The sequence below is a fragment of the Manis javanica genome, chromosome 2, assembly GCF_040802235.1.
Source record: "Manis javanica isolate MJ-LG chromosome 2, MJ_LKY, whole genome shotgun sequence".
NCBI classification, from domain to species: Eukaryota; Metazoa; Chordata; class Mammalia; order Pholidota; family Manidae; genus Manis; species Manis javanica.
In genome coordinates this window covers 150,113,380-150,135,889 of record NC_133157.1, presented here as the reverse complement: position 1 = coordinate 150,135,889, position 22,510 = coordinate 150,113,380, and the positions used below count along the sequence as shown (strand labels likewise).

Genomic DNA, 22,510 nt, shown 5'->3' with positions numbered 1-22,510 from the left:
TATTTGCATTTGTAGATATTGCAGTTTTATTTAAAAAAACATATGAATTGACACTAGATTGAAGTTATTTGTTCTCTTAATTTTGTCTTTTTCATCTAATTATCAGGCTAAATATTTATTATAATGTATTTGATGACATCTTCATTTAATCATCTATTTGTCTTTCATGGATTTTTCTGTACTTGAATTAGACCCAGTGTAATGAGTGTTAGTTTTCCTCTACTACACATTTTTATCAAATAGACATTGATTGCAAAAAAAGGCACAAGAGACTAAAAGTAAACAAGCTACGAAAAAAGCACCCAGTTAGAAATGAAAGTGGGAAAAGACTGTGCTTCCCTTCCACCATGTATTGGAAATGTACCAGCGAGCATGGCCATCTCTGCAACTGGCATTAGACTAGGTTATCATGCCACAACTGGCTTTCCCTCCTCAGCAGCCATTCGGAATGTGATAACTGCAGGGAATCTTGAAGCACTGTCCCCAAATTTAACCACATGGAATGATTTTCTGAGTCTGTCTTGTTTAACTTGATAAAATGAAGCCATCTACTCTTTGTAGGAAATGTGCATTTCTTAATAGAAATGAAGTGGGAATCTTCCTTTTTCATTACTTTGTTTGGAACCCTCCACTTTGTCTGAACTAAATGCCATGAAAATGTGGGTTGCCTATTTTACAGGTGACTTGGGATGAGGAACCAACGAACAGCTTTAGAGAAGGATTTTTATGTAATTATAATGAATGGTAAAGAAGGGCTCAGTTATCCAGGGACATATAAGTCAGTGGGACATAAAAGTGCAGGAACAGTCCACGGGGTTTTCTCTGGTTTTTGCTTATTTGGAGAAATTATGATGCTTTCCTCAAGGAACATCCTGAATCTCTAACAGAATAAATAAAGGAGGAAAAATAGCCACATGGGCAATTCTTGCTTCTGAAACAACAGGGAGCCGTATTATTGAGTGAGTCGTCAGCATAATGAAGTGCTTTAGGGTTGTTTTTATGGCTGGTATTTTCAAGTGATGCAACCAGCTATGCAGGAGTAGCTGAGGCTGAGCTCAGGCATGCTCTGGGCAGGGGCTCCAGTCGCAGTTCACGGCTGAGCTTCATGGATTGAGCTACAGGAAAAGTGTGAGGTCATTTTCTCTTCCCTTCAAAAATGTGTGAATCAGATCACATGGCAGTCATCTGTTTTTATAAAATAGTATGTATTGTTTCAAACTCCTCCTTGCCCCTAGAAAAAGGCTTTGAAATGATACAATGAAATGTTCATTTAGTTGTTGGAATCATTTATTATTATTGTGTTACAAGTGGAAAAAAAAAAAAAAGAAGAGAAAACTTAAAGCCAGAATAAAGTCAACACACAAAAGTTTGCACCACAAGCCCTAAATGGTGCTGGGAATGAAGTAAATCATAGCAGAACAAAGTGGGTATGTTCACACCAGAAGATTAATAGAGTTCATCAGAATAGCTGTGCTGTATGGAGTCCAGAGAGAAATGTCCTGCTCTAGATCTTTATAAGGGGGCACTGAGGGATGGTACAGCTCCCTCCCCAGCATCCACACCAGCAGATCCTACAGTACATCTGCAGGGGTGGGTCTTAATGTCCTTCAGTGCAGCCCGCTGGCTTTGTGCCAGAGCAGTGGGGCCCAAGTACATGACTCTCCAACTGCCTGTCTTGGCCCTATCATAAAATATAAGCTGTATTTAAGAACAGATGCTTTTCAGACAGTTGTCTACAAGCATTGTATCTTGCAGTTGAGTTTCTTAGTAAGAATTGCATAATAGTGTCAGGAGCTATACTCACTAGTAAGAACGTGGGGAAGGGAAATTCTTTCAGACTAAGTGCAAACACCTATACTTTGTCAGACAGCTGAGGTGGAGCAGGGCTGACAGTCCCTGAGGAAGGCCTCTGTCTTCAGGGGAGCCAAAGCATGCTTAGGCCAGAGCCAAAATAACCCATTATTGATGGCCAACTAAGGGAGCATCAAGCAGTAATGTAATACTTCAGCATATTTGTTATGAATATTGTTATTTCTATGTTTAGATCTGGTAATGATGCATGCATGATTTTCACAAAAATAGCATCAACATTTGCAATTTCTATTGCATAAAGCATAAGGCTAAAAATGGTCCCTCAAAAGATATCTGTGACCTAACCCTGGAACCTGTAAATGTTACTGTATTTGGTGAAAGATATAATTAAGTAAAGGATCTGGAGGTGGGCAGATTATCCTGGGTTATCCCACTGGGCCCTGAATACAGTCAAATGCATATTTCCAAAGTCGTAAGAGCAATCTTCTTTATTTGGTCTACTGAGTCAAATGTTAGTCTCTCCTGGAGACACCTTTGTGGACACACCTAGAAATAATGTGCCTAACAGCTTTCTGGGCATCCCTTAGCCCAGTCGAGTTTGACACATAAAATTGACCATCAAAGGCCCCAAATGTGTCCTTACAAGAGAGGCAAATGGAGAATTGACACAGACGGAAGAGGAAAGGTCTACAAAGGAAATACAGCCCTGCTGACACTTTGATTTCAGCCCAGCAAAACTGATTTTAGGCATCTGTTCTCCAGCACTATGAGAGAATTAATTTCTGTTGCTTTCAGCCAACTAGCTTGTGGTGATGCGTTACAGCAGCCATGGGAAAGTAACACAGGATACTTAGAACAAAGTCACCCAGAGAAAGATATTTAGCATGAATTCTTCATCCCTTAATATCATTCACAGAAGAAACCAAAAGTGGTATTAAACACTGTTATCCAAAATATACAAAGAGCTCTTAAAACTCAACAGTAAGAAAACAAGCATTCCAATTTTTAAAAAAGCCAAAGACTTTGACAAGACACATCACCCAGGAAGATATACAGATGGCAAATAAGCCTGTGAAAAGATGGTCCACATCATATGTCCTCAGGGAGATGCAAATTAGAACAGGAAGATACTGCTGCACACCTACTAGAATGACTAAATTCCGGATCACTGACAAAAACCAATGGCAGGGCCCTGGAGCAAGAGGAGTTCTCATTTGCTGCTGGGGGATGCAAAGTGGTGCAGCCACTGTGGAAGACAGCTTGGTGGTTTCTTACAAAATTAAACATACTCTTACCATGTGATCCAGAAATCCCACTCCTTGGTGTTTACCACAGGAGTTAAAAACTTATGTCCACACAGAAACCTGCACATGGATGTTTATAGCAGCTAAAAAGAAATGAGCTATCAAGACACGGAAAAACATGGAGGAACCTTAAATGCATATTATTAAGCCAGTTGGAAAAGACTGCATACTGTTTGGTTCCAACTATATGACATTCTGGAAAAGGCACAACTATGGAGACAGTAAAAAGATCAGTGGTTCCCAGGGGTGAGTGGGGGCCGGGGGAGGGATGAATAGCACAGAGGACTTTTAGGGAGTGAAACTGCTCCTCATGACACTGTAATGGTGGATGCATGTCATTATACATCTATCCAAACCCACAGAATGTACAACACCCAGCGTGGCCCCTAGGCAAACCCTGGGACTTTGAGTGATTATGATGTGTTACTGTCGGAGTGGCAGTTGTAACATATGTACCCTTCAGGGCAGGATATTGATGGCGGGGGAAGCTCTGTGTATGGGGGGTAGGGGTATATGTGAAACCCCTGTACTTTCAATCTCACTGTAAATCTGAAACTGCCTTTTAAAATCCTTAAGAAAATATTGTGAGAGGGACAGCATATTTTAAAAAGTGAAACAATGTTTTCTGACAGTAAGTATGACTTAGAGAATGTGTTCCCAGCTTGATTTCTCCCTACATCCAAGTCCTCATTCTCTTTGCATTAACCTGCCCATCTGTCAGGGAAGAGACTTCCCTGGGATAGGCCACATTAGCATGTGCTGGCACACACATCCCACCTATCTGGTAATAATAACCAGAGCTAGCACCGTTCAGTGCTTTCTGTGTTCTCAGCAGTGTCTACAAGCACTTTATGTTTGTTCTCAGATGTAACCTTCACAGCAGCCCCCCAGGTAGCTGAATGCCCTCAAAGTGCCCATTTCACAGATGAGACACCCAAGACAAGGTCATAAGTAACTTGCCGTGAGTGAACACATCCTAAGTGGTGGGGCCCAGACTGACCAGTCGGTATGGCTCCAAAGCCACTACACTGTGAGTGTGTTTCCCACCAGCCCCTTGGCCCTTATGGGCGTGGGAGAGGGAGAAGCAGCCCTCCTTCAGTGGAATCTACCTAAAGGAATGGCTTTAAGGAATTTCAAGATAGTTCTTGCCTGATTCCTCACTATTTCGTCAAGTCAGAAGGAGGTGTAACAGTGAGTGGTATGTCCAGGCAGCTTCGCACAGCACCTTCGTGAGGTGACCTTTGTTGTGTGAAAATTCCCAGTGAAGGTCAAAGCCTACTGACCACAGGGAGCTTGCTTTTACAGGTGGGGTGAGTGGATTTGCCAACTTACAGGGAGCCCCAGTGCTTGCGAAAGTTCAGCTCAGGAAAACCTGTTCTATCCCGTTGTTTCGAAGTTGCTGGACCTGCCAGCATCCATTAGAAACCAAGAGATGTTTGTCTCACCCTGTGGAGTGATGCTGGATGGATGAGGTGGAAGAGGGTTCCTCACCCACAAGATCCTCACCAGGCCTGCCTGTCACACATCCTCTGTTTCTTTTCGTGCAGTGGTGGTCAGAGACCTTTCAAAGGTGCTCGGACTATCTTCTTAGGACCCACGTGAGTTTTGGGGAGGGTTACATGACACAGAGGCCGTGAGGCACTCCAGTAACCAGTTGAGCCAAATGAGCGGGTGATGCTCAGGGACCATGGCCACCTGGACCTCTCATCCCACGTGTTTATTCTCCACCGTCTTAACGGGTTCTTCAGTCTTTTTGGGGAAGACTTCAAGACATTCTGGCTGCCAGCAATATTTTTCCACCAACTTCAACTTAAATACTTTAAGAATGCATATAGGAACTGTACATATAGAGAACGGTGCAATTTCTCTCACAAAGACTTATTGCATCATCTGTCAAGTTTCTGGGTTTTAAAAACTTAAGTGTATTTATGTTCATTCCTAGTTTTATGTTTGCCATAATACAGCTAATTTTTTAAAACCTTAGATAGAACTGCCTTTAAACTCAGAATGGAGTCCAGAAAATCTTGACAAAATTACTTGGTGAACGTTAAATAACCATATTGAAACAACATTATGCATTTGAATTTATTGTATTTATACAATTGCCTCCTCCTCACAGGGAAAAGTCGAGGAAGCAGTAAATGCATTTGAAGAACTGGTTCGCAAATACCCTCAGAGTCCACGGGCGAGATACGGGAAGGCACAGGTACTCTGAAACCCTTCTGCCTGGAAAGCTCTCTCTGATGTTCCTGTGTTCTCTGTAATTGGATTTCCCACTATTTGCATTTTCCTTTTCCTTTCTAACTTATATACAGAGTCAGTTCCTCATGCATATGCCTCAACTCAAGCAAGAAAAACTGTTTAAAGTAAGACAATTGCTTTTGTGTATAGTAACATTTTTCTGGTCCATATGACTTCTCTTCTATATTTTGAGAAGAATATAAAGACTAACACTCTGGTCACTGATCTCCTCTGACCCTCAGAGCCCCCATCTAGAAAGACCCACCACATGGCTCTCACTGTAGGCTCTTCAGAGCTTTAAGAGCCTCACTTTTATAACGAAGGTTTTAAGTATGCTTAGGAAAGACTTTTTTGAAATATAAAGTGGAGTGTACTTTGTTTTCTCTGTAGTCTCCTTCACTGGATTCATTTCTTGCCGGCCACCTTCTCCCACTCCCTCCATCTCTTTCTTGTCTGACTTTCTCCATCTTCATGAAGCTTTCCTATGTTCATCTGTAGTTGCATAAACCCACTGTATGCCACATACCCTTTTAGGTCCTGGGGTGATCATAATGAATACCCTAGAGTGCTCTGTCCTTGTATTCCAGTGGAAGATATTTTAAAAGTGAGTTACTCAGAAATTATTAGTGAAAACCCACTGTATGGTAGGCCCTGGTCTAGGAATTGCAGATACAGTCAACAGCAAACATACGGAGTTTTCCTTATGATGGCAAAGACAGTACATGAGATAAATAAGTAAGATATATATGCTTGCTAGTGCTGACTACTACGGAGAACCAGAGTAAAGCAGAGCACAGTCTCAGGACGTGTGAGAGAGTTGATGTGTCTGGTAGGGTGGCAGAGAAAGTCCACTGAGATGACCATCGTGCAAAGATGCTAAACCAATAAAAAGCCTCACACATTGTAATCCTGGGCCTTGGGAGGCCACTGGAGTGTTTTTGCATGGCTGTGCCCACCTTGGGATTTATTCTGTAAAGATTGCTTTGGTTGCTGGGTGGAGAATGGATTAATTGAGGCAAAAGTAGAAGCCAGAGGAATAGGAGGTTATTACAAGTGTACTCAAGGTGCAGTAACTCGGACTGTGGTTGTGGCCATGGAGATGGTGCAGGAGCAGAGCTGAAAGGACTTGACAACAGGTTAGATGTAAGGGTCAGAGGAAAAGAGGACTTGAGGGTGACCCCTGAGGTTTGGTTTGACCACATGAGGAGAGGATAGTGGAACAGGTTTGGGGAGGTGCAGAATCAAGCATTCACTTTTAGTCCTATGAAGTTTTTGGTACCTCTTAGACATTCAGGTGGGTGTCAAGCAGACCATTGGATGGATGAGCCTCAGGGTAAAAGCCAGGCCAGGGAGACAGATGTGTCAGACAGTAAAGGGGACTCCCACAGCCCTGACTGGTGGGATGAGATTCTCATTCAGCTGGGGAACAACAGATGCAAAGCTATAGAAAATTTCCAGCCCCAGGAGAAGCTGACAGTGCCCTTTGAAGGGGGTCGGAACAATGGCAATGTGTGACACTCACACAGGAACCAACACATTCACAGATAAAACAACTATGTTTTGCTCTGAACTAAAGGTGGTGACCCCTTGAGATCCAGATGCTCAAATTCTGCCTATCTCCCCATGAAAGACTTACTAATTAAATTTTTATTAATTAAATTTTAATAAATTAAGTTTGTGGAAAATTAATACAAGTAAGTTCCTTTTACCCGTGGTACAAACCAGGGTTAGCAGACAGCAGCTATATCATTTTTAAGTTAATTTGGTCAGTAATCCTCCAAAATTGCTAAATTGCATTGTTGCTAAGCAAGAGAGAATGTGTTTGTTACCAAAAGATCACACCTATTCAAATAAGGGATATACTTTGTCATATTAAGGAAAGCATATTAACTAGAGAATAATAATTGATGCAAATGCTAATTTAATTTTGGCAAACACTTTTTGGCTTTAGAATTTTTCTTTACATGTGATATTAATTGTGGGCACCAAAGTCTAAGTAAATGCACATGGTGATTGCTGTATTTATGTGTTATTTTACAATAGGAATTTGAGATTTAGGCCTCAAGCAGTATTTTTTTTATCTCTAAATTACATGCTGCAAGGTGTTACTGATATTAACATTAGTCTGACATAAAGCAAAATTTAGGCATGGTAAATTAAATTTTAATGGAGTAATTTAAAAGAAAATGTAAATGAATAGGAGTTTCAAAAATAAAAATCCAACAGAAGATGGATTTTATAGGCAGGAATAAATGATGACCTTTTCATTCTTTGTTAGAAGATTCAACAGTTGCTCTGGAATATCCCAACAAATTTTAAAAATTCAGCAATGTCTTGTAAGAAATGTTTCCACCCAAATCATTTTATCTACAGATGCTTAACCAATAAAAACCAGTCTGTATAATTTTGATTTTCAAAGCCAAGCCTACTGGTTTCATTCAAGAGATTTCTTCCCAATTCTAGAAGTTGTAAAATGTTCATAAGGGCCTTAGGGTGGGAGTGGGGGAGGGGGGAACAAGGCATATGGATTATACTATCTTTCTTTTTCAGATTGAGTTTATTGTGATATTTATTCCTATCTCTGTGAAGAAAGTTTACCTTGGTAGGCATTTGTTCTTGTACTAACCTTGAGGAGACTCTCCAGTTCTAGAATCTGGTAGCTGAAAGAAGCTGAACTTGATGGTCTCAAAAGCACTCTCAGTGCTGGGACTCTCATTCTGTGAAGTCATCTGTGAACAGTCCTATTCTGGGGAGTTAATTCGCCATAACCAAACTCACAAGAAATTGATGTCTAAACAGAAAAGCCAGCACATGAATGTTCAGAAGGCTACATGGGCAGGGTGACCAGTATGGGTCGTTGACATTGGACTCTTTCTCCTAGTAGATAAGTCTATTCCAGAGACCATTTACAGATATGAACAGAGAGTTGTATATTCTGAAGCTCTTTTCTATCAAGCAAAGTTGAATTGCCCTTTCAACCTAGAGATTTTTGTCCTAGTAATTTTCCCTTATCATAAATTGGTCCACTTCTCTATTATCACTGCTTCAATTCCAGCCCTCATCATCTTGAGAAATTTACTTAATCAGTATATATTAACAAGTTGTTTTTTGACATGGTATTTTCTGAAAAGCTCCCCACAAATATTTTATCCATTTGTACTGATTGTTACTGTTTTTACTGGTGGGAAAGGGATGGATCACATTGTACAATGTTCTCAGATTGTGGAGTTATGCTTTATTTGGGTTCTATAGCATCTATATATTGAGTACACAAATTTGATTTTAAAAAGATAAAAATGTTAAAGATATTCTGAGAAAAACTTTATATGCTAATTTCAGCATTTCCTTAAATGGTAATCTTCAAATTGTAGTCTACTAAATCTGATGAGATATTGATGACCATTTTATACCTTCTCCTCTCTTCTCCTGCGTCCACTATTTCATTCCCATTCGCAATCCCCAGCTACAAATCTTGCTTATTTCACTAAAGAAATAGAAGTATCCAAAGAGAATGTCCTCATGGTCCCACTACTGCACTAACAATCCGCCTACACCTATTCCCGTCTCTCTGTCCTCCCTCCATTAGGTTGGCAGACATGAACTATTCCTGTCCCTTTGCCATACTCTCTCCCCTGCAGAGTGACAGACAGCATTCTCATGTTTGTGTGCCCTTCTGCATTACCAGATTTTCCTCCTCTACTGCATCTTTTGCATCAGCTTTGAGACATGCAGTAATATTTCCTGTAATTATAACAGTCTCTCCCTTGTCTCCATGTTCCCTTCCACTGAACTGGCCCATTTCTCTACTTCCCTTTATGGTGAAACTCCTTCAAAGAGTTGTCTGCACTTCTTTTCCTCCTGTACTTTTTTGAATCTGTTCCAATTTGTTACAGGTCCCCAGTGGTCCCATGGAATTGCTCTTGCCAGGGCCACCCGAGGGGCCCTGTTGCCCAATCCAACATGGTTTGCCCTCAGTTCTATTCTTGCCCAATCTGATGACACTTCTAACATGATTGATCACTCCTTCTTGATCCCTTTTGTCACTGGCTTCCAGAAAACCAATTTTTGTTGGTGTTTTCTTCTTCCTTCCCTCTTTCTCTGTCCTTTTGCTGGTCCTCCCTATCTTTCTGACCTCTCTCCTGGATCCAGCTCATATCCACCTTGGTCTAGTATCTTCACTTGAATACCTAAGAGGCATTGAGATTTAATACGCCCAAAACTAAACTCCTGATTCCATATGCCTACAAATCTGCTTCTGCCTAATTTTCCCATTCTCAGGGAATGGCAATGCCATGTGATAACTGTTCAAACCAAAAACCTTGAATTTGTCCTTGATCTCTCTCTCCTCCTTTCTGACATACCCTACATTCAGACCATCAGCAAATCTGTTGACTCTGACCTTCCAAACATGTCTATAATCCAACCACCTCATTACTACTACCTAGCCCAAGCCATCATCACCCCTTGTGTGGATTCCTGCCAGGGCATCCAAACTGGGCTCTCTGCTTCTCCTCCCACCCCTCAGTCTGTTCTCCATTCTGCTGCCAGCTTGATCCTTTCGACACACACATCAGATCATGTCAAAAGACCCTAGTGTCTCTCCATCTCACAGAGTTGGTGTAGTAGAATTGGCAGTAGCTTACCAGGTTCTTCATTGCCCAACACCCCATCAGTCTCCTTGCTCCCCTCCTGCACCAGCCATTCCTCCCTGCCTCACTTCTGCCTCAGGACACCTTGGCTGTTGCTGTTCCCTCTCCCAGGTACCTCCTGCCTTGCTCCCTCCCTTCTTTCAGGCTCTTCCTGATCATCCTGCCTAAACTGGCATCTTCCCTACCACTGGGCTTCCAGCCACTCCTCAGCCTGCTTTGCTTTTATCCACAGCATGTATGGGAAGAAGACAGGATACTTCCATTTATGTATTGTCTTTCTTTCCTTTCCATAGTGAAGCAAAACAAAAAAAGGACTTTGTATGGTTTATTTGTCTGCCTCATGCATAGAACAGTGCCTGGCTCCCAGAAAATAGTTGTTAAATGAGTGAATGAACACACAAACTAATGAAAGAACTGTGTGCTGGAGTCCTGTCTGTATAATGTTGACGGATAGTGCGGTATAAATCTCCATCAGCCCTAGCATATGTTTTTATGATATTCTTTCTCATCTATAACTTGGTAGCTAATTTTTCTTCATGTTATTAAGATAACATGTCATATTGCTTTCCTTTGTTTTTTTTTCATCTCTTGATAAAGAGAAAATTTTAATCTGTCTTGAATTACTTTTTAAACATGTCCAAAAGTTAACTTTTCATGAGTATTTTGGTTACTACAAATAGAGGCTGTCATGGGACATTTACCCAATGTGGGAACTCCCTCTAGTGTGAAGATGATTTGGCTGAGAAGCAGAGGAGCAACGAGGTACTGCGCAAGGCCATCGAGACCTACCAAGAAGTGGCCAGCCTGCCCGATGTCCCCGCAGACTTGGTGAAGGTGACTTTGAAGCGGCGGTCAGACAGACAACAATTTTTAGGTAAGATGGCATATGAGTTAATTCAACAGCAGATGCCATGCTTTTATCTTGAAGAACCTGAGGCTAGCCACACTCTTAGAAGAGTTTACTTACATGGAAGGAAGCCTGAATCATATAACTAATTTCAGGTGATTTACATAACTACGTCTTGGACTGAAATAGTAACCCTAACCTTAATAATTACAAAGATACTGATGGTGTTTTTACCACCCCTTTCCCTTTATCCGCCCCCATTTTAAAACTGAGGCAGATGGGTTGCTGAGAAGTTAGATAACTTGCTTAAGGAATCATAGCTAATAAATTAAAGAGTCCGGAATCAAAAGCTCTTCCATCATACCAATTCTTTTCTCTTTTAACTGTAACATACTGATTCATGGAGGTTGACATTATCAGTGGGACAGTTTTTATAGAGGAATATTAGGAGTTTCAGACACTAAAATTACCTGTGAGGTTTGAATCTATACTAAAGGAAATAATATGAAAACAAATTTTAACCATCAAGTATATTTGCTAATGCTTTGCAAAGAACAGCATAATGCATCCTGTCTGACTGACCCAGGTTCCCAGTGGCAAAGGCTACTAAGACTGGCTGTAACCTAACTTTGCTGTGACCAAGTGATTCTCTCCCACCTAACATGTCATCAGTAAGCTAGGAGGGAATAATCCAAGCCATGTTGCTCATCTGGCTGGATGAGTTACATGAATGAATGATCAGTATCACTAGGAGAGGCTCATGTAAGTCATATTCAAGGTCAAGTGACCCTTTCATCAGTGTTTCTGAGGGATATAATTAAAGGTTAGTTGTGTTGTTTTGGTAGATGACCAAAATCTGTGATTGGAGTAGAACCCAAGAGGTGATTAGAAACTAGAAGAGATGGTCCATTAGACTTAGATTCCATAAGGGCCAGTCCTGGAGAAGAAGAACATACAGCGTGCATGCAAGGCTGGAGGGTCTCAGAGGAGGCACTGGCCTTGGGCACAAAATCAGTATTACTCAGTTTTCCTCTTGCCTCCAGCACCATTTGTTAAGCACTGTTTACTGACTCTGTCTTAAAATTTTGATGTCTTGTTCATCGTGGATTTTTTACCTTCATTTGATTTTTGAAAGAAAGCAGGAAGTATCATCTTGCTTACTGCATTTTTGGCAGCCTCATAAGCTCTGCACCAAGAGGGCTCCCCTTACCTCACATCATTCGGGGCCAGGGATGGGCTGGGGGGAGACGGCCTGCGGATGAATAAACCTAAAGCTCGTCTGCAACACTCTTTCAATATTTGAATGTACCATTGACCCTTGAACAGCACAGGTTCAAACAACAGGGGCTCACTTATATGGTGATACTTAATAAAACATATAAATATATTGGAAAAATTTGGAGATTCACAACAGTTTGAAAAATAATTCTCTTTTCTCTACCTTACTTTAGTGTAAGAATACAATGTATAATATATGTAACATACAAAATATGTGTTAATCAGCTTTATGTTATCAGTAAGGCTTCTGGGCAACAGTAGGCTCTTAGTAATTAAGTTTTTGGGATATCAATATTGTATGTGGATTTTCAACTGTGCAGTGGGTCAGGGCTTCTAAGCCCTGCACTGTTCAAGGGTAAACTATAGTCTTTTCCTCCAAATGAGAATAAAGCAAGTTCGGTAGAGGAGGCTCTGTGAGGAGGGACTAGTATGGAGAAGACTTCAGGGAAAGTGACAAGCTGGTGAAGTTCACCCACAGTAGACCAGGGTTCCGTGAAGCAGCAGGAAGGATCGGGCTGGCAGCAGGAGAGAGTTCCACCTGGGCCTTTGGAATGCTTAACGGGAAGTTTAGAAGCAGAAGAAAAGTGTGAGACTAAGTGGGACAGATAGTAGGGAAGGCAGGCACAGAAAAGTGAAGTCACATTTGGTGAGGGAGTGAATAGCTGAGCAAACCTGTCCCAAATTGGCCGATAATAAAAGAGCAGTCCACAAGAGGAACCAGTCTATCTGTTAATGAGACATGCCACTGCATTAGCTTATTAATAGCCTTACCCTACTCTTGGCTAATATTCAGTTTGTGGGCAACTGAGCCCTGTAGGTAATTACTTTTGTCATGTGTAGTAGTCTTAATTTGCACATTTGCCCTTGTTCAATTTGTATGTCCAGCTAAAGCAAGGAGTAATGACAGTCGACCCCAGAAATGTTGAGTTCCCATCAGACAGCCTTAAAAATGAATTGAAGCTTGGGTTTTCATTATTCATGTTGTGCATAGTATCCTATCATCCACCAGAGGGTCCCCTAATACTGGCTGATGCCTCCTTTGCTCTATGGCTAGGTTAATACCTAGAGATGACGACACTTACTTGCAAGCATCAGCAGTGTACCTCCGTGCTTCTTCACTAGACCTGGAATCTCTTAGACTTTGTATTTGTCCATTCTCTACTCATAATTTTGACATTAATCATAATAAACAAAAATATCCCAGTAAAACATTTTTTACAAGAAATTAATAACCAAAACTTTCTTAAGAGGGAATTTGACATAGTTGAATTTGGAAAATTAGAATGTCTTTAAAGTGGTTCTAATCTACTCATGGGAATTATTGATGCCATTGCAGCTGCATATTGAAGTCCTAAGAGGTCCTTAGCCGTCAGTATATAGAATCAGATTTAAGCTGGTCTTAGGCTTTGTTGACACTGTCTCATGATCTATAGTCTCAATACAAAGATGTATATGATCTGTTGTTATTTCTACTGTGTGTTTTCATTTTCCCCACCAAATCAGGTCACATGAGAGGCTCCCTGCTTACCCTACATAAATTAGTTCAACTATTTCCTGACGATACTTCTCTGAAGAATGACCTTGGGGTGGGGTACCTGCTGATAGGAGATAATGACAATGCCAAGAAGGTTTATGAAGAGGTAAGCAAGCAGCAGACTTCTAGTAACTCCACTAAACTGTTTGGAACATGAACTTCAATGTTATTTGTAAATTGTTATTATGCCCACGTTCTCAATTACTTTATTTTAAATTAAGTTAGAGTGTAAGTATTATTATTATTGACATACTCTTAATTTTATTTTTATCCCTTTTTTTCCTTTGATCTGAAGATTTGAAATTATAGTTAACACTTGTACATTGAAACCTTCAACTTATAATTGTGATATTTTTAAAACTTCATATTTGTCAGTCCACAAACACCCTTTCTAAAAAGTGTTCTTTATGACCAGAAGAGGAACTCGAATTTTCCATGAATGTGAAGCACATAATTTTTTCCTTTTTTATCAAAAATCCAGTCTAGAAAGAGACTATAGAACATGAGCCTTTTGGGCATGTGAAGTAAATTACTCACCTTTCTGAGGGCATTGACTCTTTGATCCTTGAAAGGGATTTCTGCCTTAAAGTGAATATCTTTTTTATTAAGGTATCATTGATATACAATGTTATAAAGGTTTCACAGGAGCAACATTGTGGTTATTTCATTCACCCATGTTATCAAGTTCCCCACACACCCCATTGCAGTCCCTGTCCATTAGCATAGTAAGATGCTATAGAGTCACTACTTGTCTTCTCTGTGCTAAACTGCCTTCCCCATGGTCCCCTACATTATGTGTGTAGTCATATGCCCCTTAATCACCTTCTCCCTCCCTCCCCACTGACCCTCCCCACCCACTCTCTTTTGGTAACCGCTAGTCCCTTCTTGGAGTCTATGAGTCAGTCTGCTGCTGTTTTGTTCCTTTAGTTTTACTTCATGTTATACTCCACAAATGAGGGAAATCATTTGGTACTTGTCTTTCTCCACCTGGCTTATTTTACTGAGCATAATACCCTCTAGCTCCATCCATGTTGTTGCCAATAGTAGAATTTGTTTTCTTCTTATGGCTGAATACTATTCCGTTATGTATATGTACCACATCTTCTTTATCCATTCACCTACTGATGGACACTTAGGTTGCTTCCATTTCTTGGCTATTGTAAACAGTGCTGCAGTAAACATAGGGATTCATATGTCTTTTTGAATCTGGGATCTTATTTTCTTTGGGTCCTAGGAGTGGTATTCCAGGGTCAAATGGTATTTCTATTTTTAGTTTTTTAAGGAACCTCCATATTGCTTTCCACAATGGTTGAACTAATTTACATTATCACCAGCAGTGTAGGAGGGTTCCCCTTTCTGTGCATCCTCGCCAGCATTTATTGTTCCTTGTCTTTTCAATGTTGGCTATCCTAACTGGTGTGAGGTGGTATTTCATTGTGGTTTTAATTTGCATTTCTCTGATAATTAACAATGTGGAGCATCTTTTCATGTGCCTATTGGCCATATGAATTTTTTCTTTGGAGAAGTGTCTGTTCATATCTTCCACCCATTTTTTTAATTGGGTTATTTGCTTTTTGGGTGCTGAGGTGTGTGAGTTCTTTATATATTTTGGATGTTAATCCCTTATCAGATATGTCATTTACATATGTTCTCCCATCCTGTAGGATGCCTTTTTGCTCTATTGATGGTGTCCTTTGCTGTTCAGAAGCTTTTTAGTTTGATGTAGCCCCATTTGTTCATTTTTGCTTTTGTTTCCCTTGCCCAAGGAGATGTGTTCAGGAAAAAGTTGCTCATGTTTATATTCAAGAGATTTTTGCCTATGTTTTCTTCTAAGAGTTTTATGGTTCCATGACTTACATTCAGGTCTTTGATCCATTTCTAATTTACTTTTGTGTATGGAGTTAGACAATGATCCAGTTTCATTGTCTTACACATAGCTGTCCAGTGTTGCCAACACCCATTGTTGAAGAGGCTGCCATTTCCCCATTGTATATCCAGGGCTCCTTTATCTTGTATTAATTGGCCATGTATGTTTAGGAAGACTTTTCTGCTTCACTTCTTATGCCGCCATCTTGTTTAATCCCCCTACAGTGAATATTTTAATAGATAACCTCTAAGTCACAAGTAACTGCGAAGTCTACAAAACTGTGACTCCTTCAAACAGTGGGGGAATTCATTTGGTACAGAATAAACAGGATAGCAGGTGAACTTGGAAGCTGGAGAAAGCTAACACCTCTACAAAAGAAAGGTGGATGAATATGCTTGTTATTCCTCAATGTAGGTGTTTTGGTCAGTGGTTTTGAAGCTGGTGCATCTTATGTCAAAATTCTGCTACTCAGTGATAGCTAAGATGAGTCCTTCTGGGTTTAAAATGCTGTCAAGGACAATCATTTCATAGTTGGTCTGGGGACTGGTTCCACTCACAAAGTGGTGCTTTTCCTCTTTGATTGCTCTTGATGCTTAATTGAAAATGACTGAATTTCAAAGTAGTTGTCTTTTCTTCCTTGCCATAATTTTTACATTTTCTGAGACTGCAGAATAAGACATTTTCTTTTTGTAACATCTCTGATAGCTACACCCAGTGGATTGATCCTACAGTGTTGAAAATAAATGCCATCCATCAAACTACCTGTTCCAGGTCATTTCATAATTATTTTGTAAGTCCCTGTGGGACATTGTATTTGCCTGTAGCCAAAACCTAACACTTAGTGCCCTGTCTTGTAATGTTTGGTTGAGGGAAATATCCTGTATCTCAGTGATTCAGGATTATATGAATATAAGAGTCAAACTATATCAGATATGCATTATTCTGCCACTGTCAAAAGCCACAAAGATGGAATTATAGACTTCCGCCCTTCCTCCTTCCTTCCCCTCCTTTCTTGCTTCCTTCTTCCTTCCAGAAAATAAAATCAAGGTTGACTGGATGCCAAGCACATTTGAGATTACGGCAGGATCTGAAAGCATATTAGTTTCTTTTACCTTTTAGGGATTTGTCCTTCCTCACCTTTGCAAAACATTCCTGGAATGTATTTATTCTTTTTACCTGATACTAAATCTCAGATTTGTGAAACATTTTATTTCATCTTTAAAAATAAAATTTACCAGCTGTTTTTAAAACATTTGAAATCATAATCTCATCTGAACAAGCACAGCAGGATGCAGAGTGTCTAAAATGCAGCCCTACTATACAGTTGAGTGGGTTTCTTTTCAAAGAGTTAATAGACTGAAAATTTATGTGGGGTTAACCTTATTTTTTTTAACAATGTCTATTTTTTTTATTTTGTTATCATTAATCTATAATTACATGAAGAACATTATGTTTACTAGGCTCTCCCCTACCCCAAGTCCCCACCACAAACCCCATTACAGTCACTGTCCATCAGCATAGTAAAATGTTGTAGAATCACTACTTGTCCTCTCTGTGTTACAAAGCCCTCCCCTTTCCCCCATCCCCCACATTATACATGCTAATCATAATACCCCCTTTCTTCTTCCCTGCCCTTATCCCTCCCTAGCCTCCCATTCTCCCTAGTCTCTTTCCCTTTGGTAACTGTTAGTCCATTCTTGGGTTCTGTGATTCTGCTGCTGTTTTGTTCCTTCAGTTTTTCTTTTGTTCTTATACTCCACAGATGAGTGAAATCATTTGGTACTTGTCTTTCTCCGCTTGGCTTATTCCACTGAGCATAATACCCTCTAGCTCCACCCATGTTGTTGCAAATGGTAGGATTTGTTTTCTTCTTATGGCTGAATAATATTCCATTGTGTATATGTACCACATCTTCTTTATCCATTCATCTACTAATGGACACTTAGGTTGCTTCCATTTCTTGGTTATTGTAAATAGTGAGTGCTGCGATAAACACAGGGGTGCATCTGTCTTTTTCAAAGTGGACTGCTGCATCCTTAGGGTAAATTCCTAGAAGTGGAATTCCTGGGTCAAATGGTAAGTCTATTTTGAGCATTTTGAGGAACCTCCATATTGTTTTCCACAATGGTTGAGCTAATTTACATTCCCACCAGCAGTGTAGGAGGGTTTCCCTTTCTCCACATCCTTGCCAACATTTGTTGTGTTTGTCTTTTGGATGTTGGCCAACCAAACTGGTGTGAGGTGATATCTCATTGTGGTTTTATGTTGCATTTCTCTGATAACTAGTGATGTGGAGCATCTTTTCATGTGTGTGTTGGCCATCTGAATTTCTTCTTTGGAGAACTGTCTGTTCAGCTCCTCTGCCCATTTTTTAATTGGATTATTTGCTTTTTGTTTGTTGAGGCATGTGAGCTCTTTATATATTTTGGATGTCAAGCCTTTATCGGATCTGTCATTTACGAATATATTCTCCCATACTGTAGGGTACCTTTTTGTTCTATTGATGGTGTCCTTTGCTGTACAGAAGTTTTTCAGCTTGATGTAGTCCCACTTGTTCATTTTTGCTTTTGTTTTCCTTGCCCAGGGAAATATATTCATGAAGAAGTCACTCATATTTATGTCCAAGAGATTTTTGTCTATGTTTTTTTCTAAGAGTTTTATGGTTTCATGACTTACATTCAGGTCTTTGATCCATTTCAAATTTACTTTTGTGTATGGGGTTAGACAGTGATCCAGTTTCATTCACTTACATGTAGCTGTCCAGTTTTGCCAGCACCATCTGTTGAAGAGACTGTAATTTCTTCATTTTATGTCCATGGCTCCTTTATCGAATATTAATTGACCATATATGTTTGGGTTAATGTCTGGAGTCTCTAATCTGTTCCACTGGTCTGTGGCTCTGTTCTTGTGCCAGTACCAAATTATCTTGATTACTATGGCTTTGTAGTAGAGCTTGAAGTTGGGGAGTGAGATCCCTGCCACTTTATTCTTCTTTCTCAGGATTGCTTCGGCTATTCGGGGTCTTTGGTGTTTCCATATGAATTTTTGAGCTATTTGTTCCAGTTTGATAAAGAATGTGTTGGTAATTTGATAGGGATTGCATCAAATCTGTATATTGCTTTGGGCAGGATGGCCATTTTGCCAATATTAATTCTTCCTAGCCAAGACCATGGGATGAGTTTCCATTTGTTAGTGTCCTCTTTAATTTCTCTTAAGAGTGTCTTACAGTTTTCAGGGTATAGGTCTTTCACTTCCTTGGTTAGGTTTATTCCTAGGTATTTTATTCTTTTTGATGCAATGCTGAATGGAATTGTTTTCCTGATTTCTCTTTCTATTGGCTCATTGTTAGTGTATAGGAAAGCCACAGATTTCTGTGTGTTAATTTTGTATCCTGCAACTTTACTGTATTCCGATATCAGTTCTAGTAGTTTTGGAGTAGAGTCTTTAGGGTTTTTTATGTACAATATCATGTCATCTGCAAATAGTGACAGTTTAACTTCTTCTTTACCAATCTGGATTCCTTGTATTTCTTTGTTTTGTCTAATTGCTGTGGCTAGGACCTCCAGTACTATGTTAAATAATAGTGGGGAGAGTGGGCATCCCTGTCTTGTTCGCGATCTCAGAGGAAAAGCTTTCAGCTTCTCGCTGTTCAGTATGATGTTGGCTGTGGGTTTACCATATATGGCCTTTATTATGTTGAGGTACTTGCCCTCTGTACCCATTTTGCTGAGAGTTTTTATCATGAATGGATGTTGAATTTTGTCGAATGCTTTTTCAGCATCTATGGAGATAATCATGTGGTTTTTGTCTTTCTTTTTGTTTATGTGGTGGATGATGTTGATGGAATTTCGAATGTTGTACCATCCTTGCATCCCTGGGATGAATCCCACTTGGTCGTGGTGTATCATCCTTTTGATATATTTTTGAATTTGGTTTGCTAATATTTTATTGAGTATTTTTGCATCTATGTTCATCAGGGATATTGGTCTGTAATTTTCTTTTTTGGTGGGGTCTTTGCCTGGTTTTGGTATTAGGGTGATGTTGGCCTCATAGAATGAGTTTGGGAGTATTCCCTCCTCTTCTATTTTTTGGAAAACTTTAAGGAGAATGGGTATTATATCATCTCTGTATGTCTGATAAAATTCTGAGGTAAATTCATCTGGCCCGGGGGTTTTGTTCTTGGGTAGTTTTTTGATTACTGCTTCAATCTCTTTGCTGGTAATTGGTTTGTTTAGATTTTGTGTTTCTTCCTTGGTCAGTTTTGGAAGGTTGTATTTTTCTAGGAAGTTGTCCATTTCTTCTAGGTTTTCCAGCTTCTTAGCATATAGGTTTTCATAGTAGTCTCTAATAATTCTTTGTATTTCCATTGGGTCCGTCGTGATGTTTCCTTTCTCATTTCTGATTCTGTTGATGTGTGTTGATTCTATTTTTCTCTTAATAAGTCTGGCTACAGGCTTATCTATTTTGTTTATTTTCTCAAAGAACCAGCTCTTGGTTTCATTGATTTTTTCTATTGTTTTATTCTTCTCAATTTTGTTTATTTCTTCTCTGATCTTTATTATGTCCCTCCTTTTGCTGACTTTAGGCCTCATTTGTTCTTCTTTTTCCAATTTTGATAATTGTGACATTAGACTATTCATTTGGGTTTGTTCTTCCTTCTTTAAATATGACTGGATTGCTATATACTTTCCTCTTAAGACTGCTTTCGCTGTGTCCCACAGAAGTTGGGGCTTTGTGTTGCTTTTGTCATTTATTTCCATATATTGCTGGATCTCCATTTTAGTTTGGTCATTGATCCATTGACTATTGAGAAGCATGTTGTTAAGCCTCCATGTGTTTGTGAGACTTGTTGCTTTCTTGGTACAATTTATTTCTAGTTTTATACCTTTGTGGTCTGAAAAGTTGGTTGGTAGGATTTCAATCTTTTTGAATTTACTGAGACTCTTTTTGTGGCCTAGTATGTGGTCTATTCTGGAGAATGTTCCATGTGCACTTGAGAAGAATGTGTATCCTGTTGCTTTTGGGTGTAGAGTTCTGTAGATGTCTATTAGGTCCATCTGTTCTAGTGTGTTGTTCATTGCCTCTGTGTCCTTACTTATTTTCTGTCTGGTGGATCTGTCCTTTGGAGTGAATGGTGTGTTTAAGTCTCCTAAAATGAATGCATTGCAGTCTATTTCCTCCTTTAGTTCTGTTAGTATTTGTTTCACATATGCTGGTGCTCCTGTGTTTGGTACATATATATTTATAATGGTCATATCCTCTTGTTGGACTGAGCCCTTTATCATTATGTAATGTCCTTCTTTATCTCTTGTTACTTTCTTTGTTTTGAAGTCTATTTTGTCTGATACTAGTACTGCAACACCTGCTTTTTCTCCTTATTGTTTGCATGAAATATCTTTTTCCATCCCTTGACTTTTAGTCTGTGCATGTCTTTGGGTTTGAGGTGAGTCTCTTGTAAGCAGCATATAGATGGGTCTTGCTTTTTTATCCATTCAGTGACTCTATGTCTTTTGATTGGTGCATTCAGTCCATTTACATTTAGGGTGATTATCGATAGGTATATACTTATTGCCATTTCAGACTTTAGATTCATGGTTACCAAAGGTTCCAGGTTACTTTCCTTACTATCTAAGAGTCTAACTTACCTCACTTAGTATGCTGTTACAAACACAATCTAAAGGTTCTTTTCTATTTCTCCTCCTTTTTCTTCCTTCTTCATTCTTTATATATTAGGTATCAAATTCTGTACTTTTTGTCTATCCCTTGATTGACTTTGGGGATAGTCAATTTAATTTTGCATTTGCCTCGCAATCAGCTGCTCCACCCTCCCTACCATGGTTTTACTACCTCTGGTGACAGCTATCCAACCCTAGGAACACTTCTATCTATAGCAGTCCCTCCAAAATAGACTGCAGAAATGGTTTGTGGGAGGTAAACTCTCTCAGATTTTGCTTATCTGGAAATTGTTTAATCCCTCCTTCAAATTTAAATGATAATCTTGCTGGATTAAGTAATCTTGGTTCCAGGCCCTTCTGCTTCATGGCATTTAATACATCGTGCCACTCCCTTCTGGCCTGTAAGGTTTCTGCTGAGAAGTCTGATGTTACTCTGATGGGCTTTCCTTTGTATGTGATCTTATTTCTGTCTCTGGCTGCTTTTAACAGTCTGTCCTTATCCTTGATCTTTCCCATTTTAATTACGGTGTGTCTTGCTGTTGTCTCCCTTGGGTCCCTTGTGTTGGGGGATCTGTGGATCTCCATGGCCTGAGAGACTATCTCCTTCCCCAGATTGGGGAAGTTTCCAGCAACTACCTCCTCAAAGACACTTTCTATCCCTTTCTGTCTCTTCTTCTTCTGGTATCCCTATAATGCGAATATTGTTCCGCTTGGATTGGTCACATAGTTCTCTCAATATTCTTTCATGTTTAGAGATCCTTTTTTCTCTCTGTGCCTCAGCTTCTTTGTATTTCTCTTCTCTAGTTTCTATTTCATTTATTGTCTCCTCCACCGTATCCAACCTGTTTTTAATACCCTCCATCATGTTCTTTAACGATTGGATCTCTGACCTGAATTCATTCCTGAGTTCTTGGATGTCTTTCCGTACCTCCATTAGGATATTGATGATTTTTATTTTGAACTCCCTTTCAGGAAGAGTCATGAGGTCCATATCATTTAAATCTTTCTCGGGAGTTGTATTAACAATTTTACTCTGGACAAGATTCCTTTGGCACCCTCTAGTGTCCAGAAGCTCTATTCTAGAGCTGCTGTGCCCCTGAAGCAATGTCGGGGGTTGCAGGGGAGCCATACTGGTGCCTGGGGGTAGGAAAGAGCTGTTCCCCACCTCCTGGCTGTTGTGCCTGTCTCCACTGCCTGAGCCAGTGGGCCGGTCACACAGGTATAAGGTTTTGTCCCAGAGCAGCCAGATATGGATCCCTGCTTGCCACAAGTAGCTGGAATCCCAGTCTCTCCAGGAACTCTG

General features: G+C 39.9%; 1 protein-coding gene across 13 annotated transcripts in view; it reads left to right on the top strand.

Annotated features, from left to right (window-relative positions):
• ASPH (aspartate beta-hydroxylase) overlaps positions 1 to 22,510 on the top strand; it is a 223,489-nt gene that overhangs the window by 136,973 nt on the left and 64,006 nt on the right. For all 13 annotated transcript variants that reach the window (XM_073229585.1, XM_073229578.1, XM_073229576.1 and 10 more), the window contains 3 exons: positions 5,236 to 5,322; positions 10,730 to 10,880; positions 13,635 to 13,771. In XM_073229585.1, coding sequence (XP_073085686.1) covers positions 5,236 to 5,322; positions 10,730 to 10,880; positions 13,635 to 13,771 — 375 coding nt within the window. The remainder of the gene's footprint in view (positions 1 to 5,235; positions 5,323 to 10,729; positions 10,881 to 13,634; positions 13,772 to 22,510) is intronic.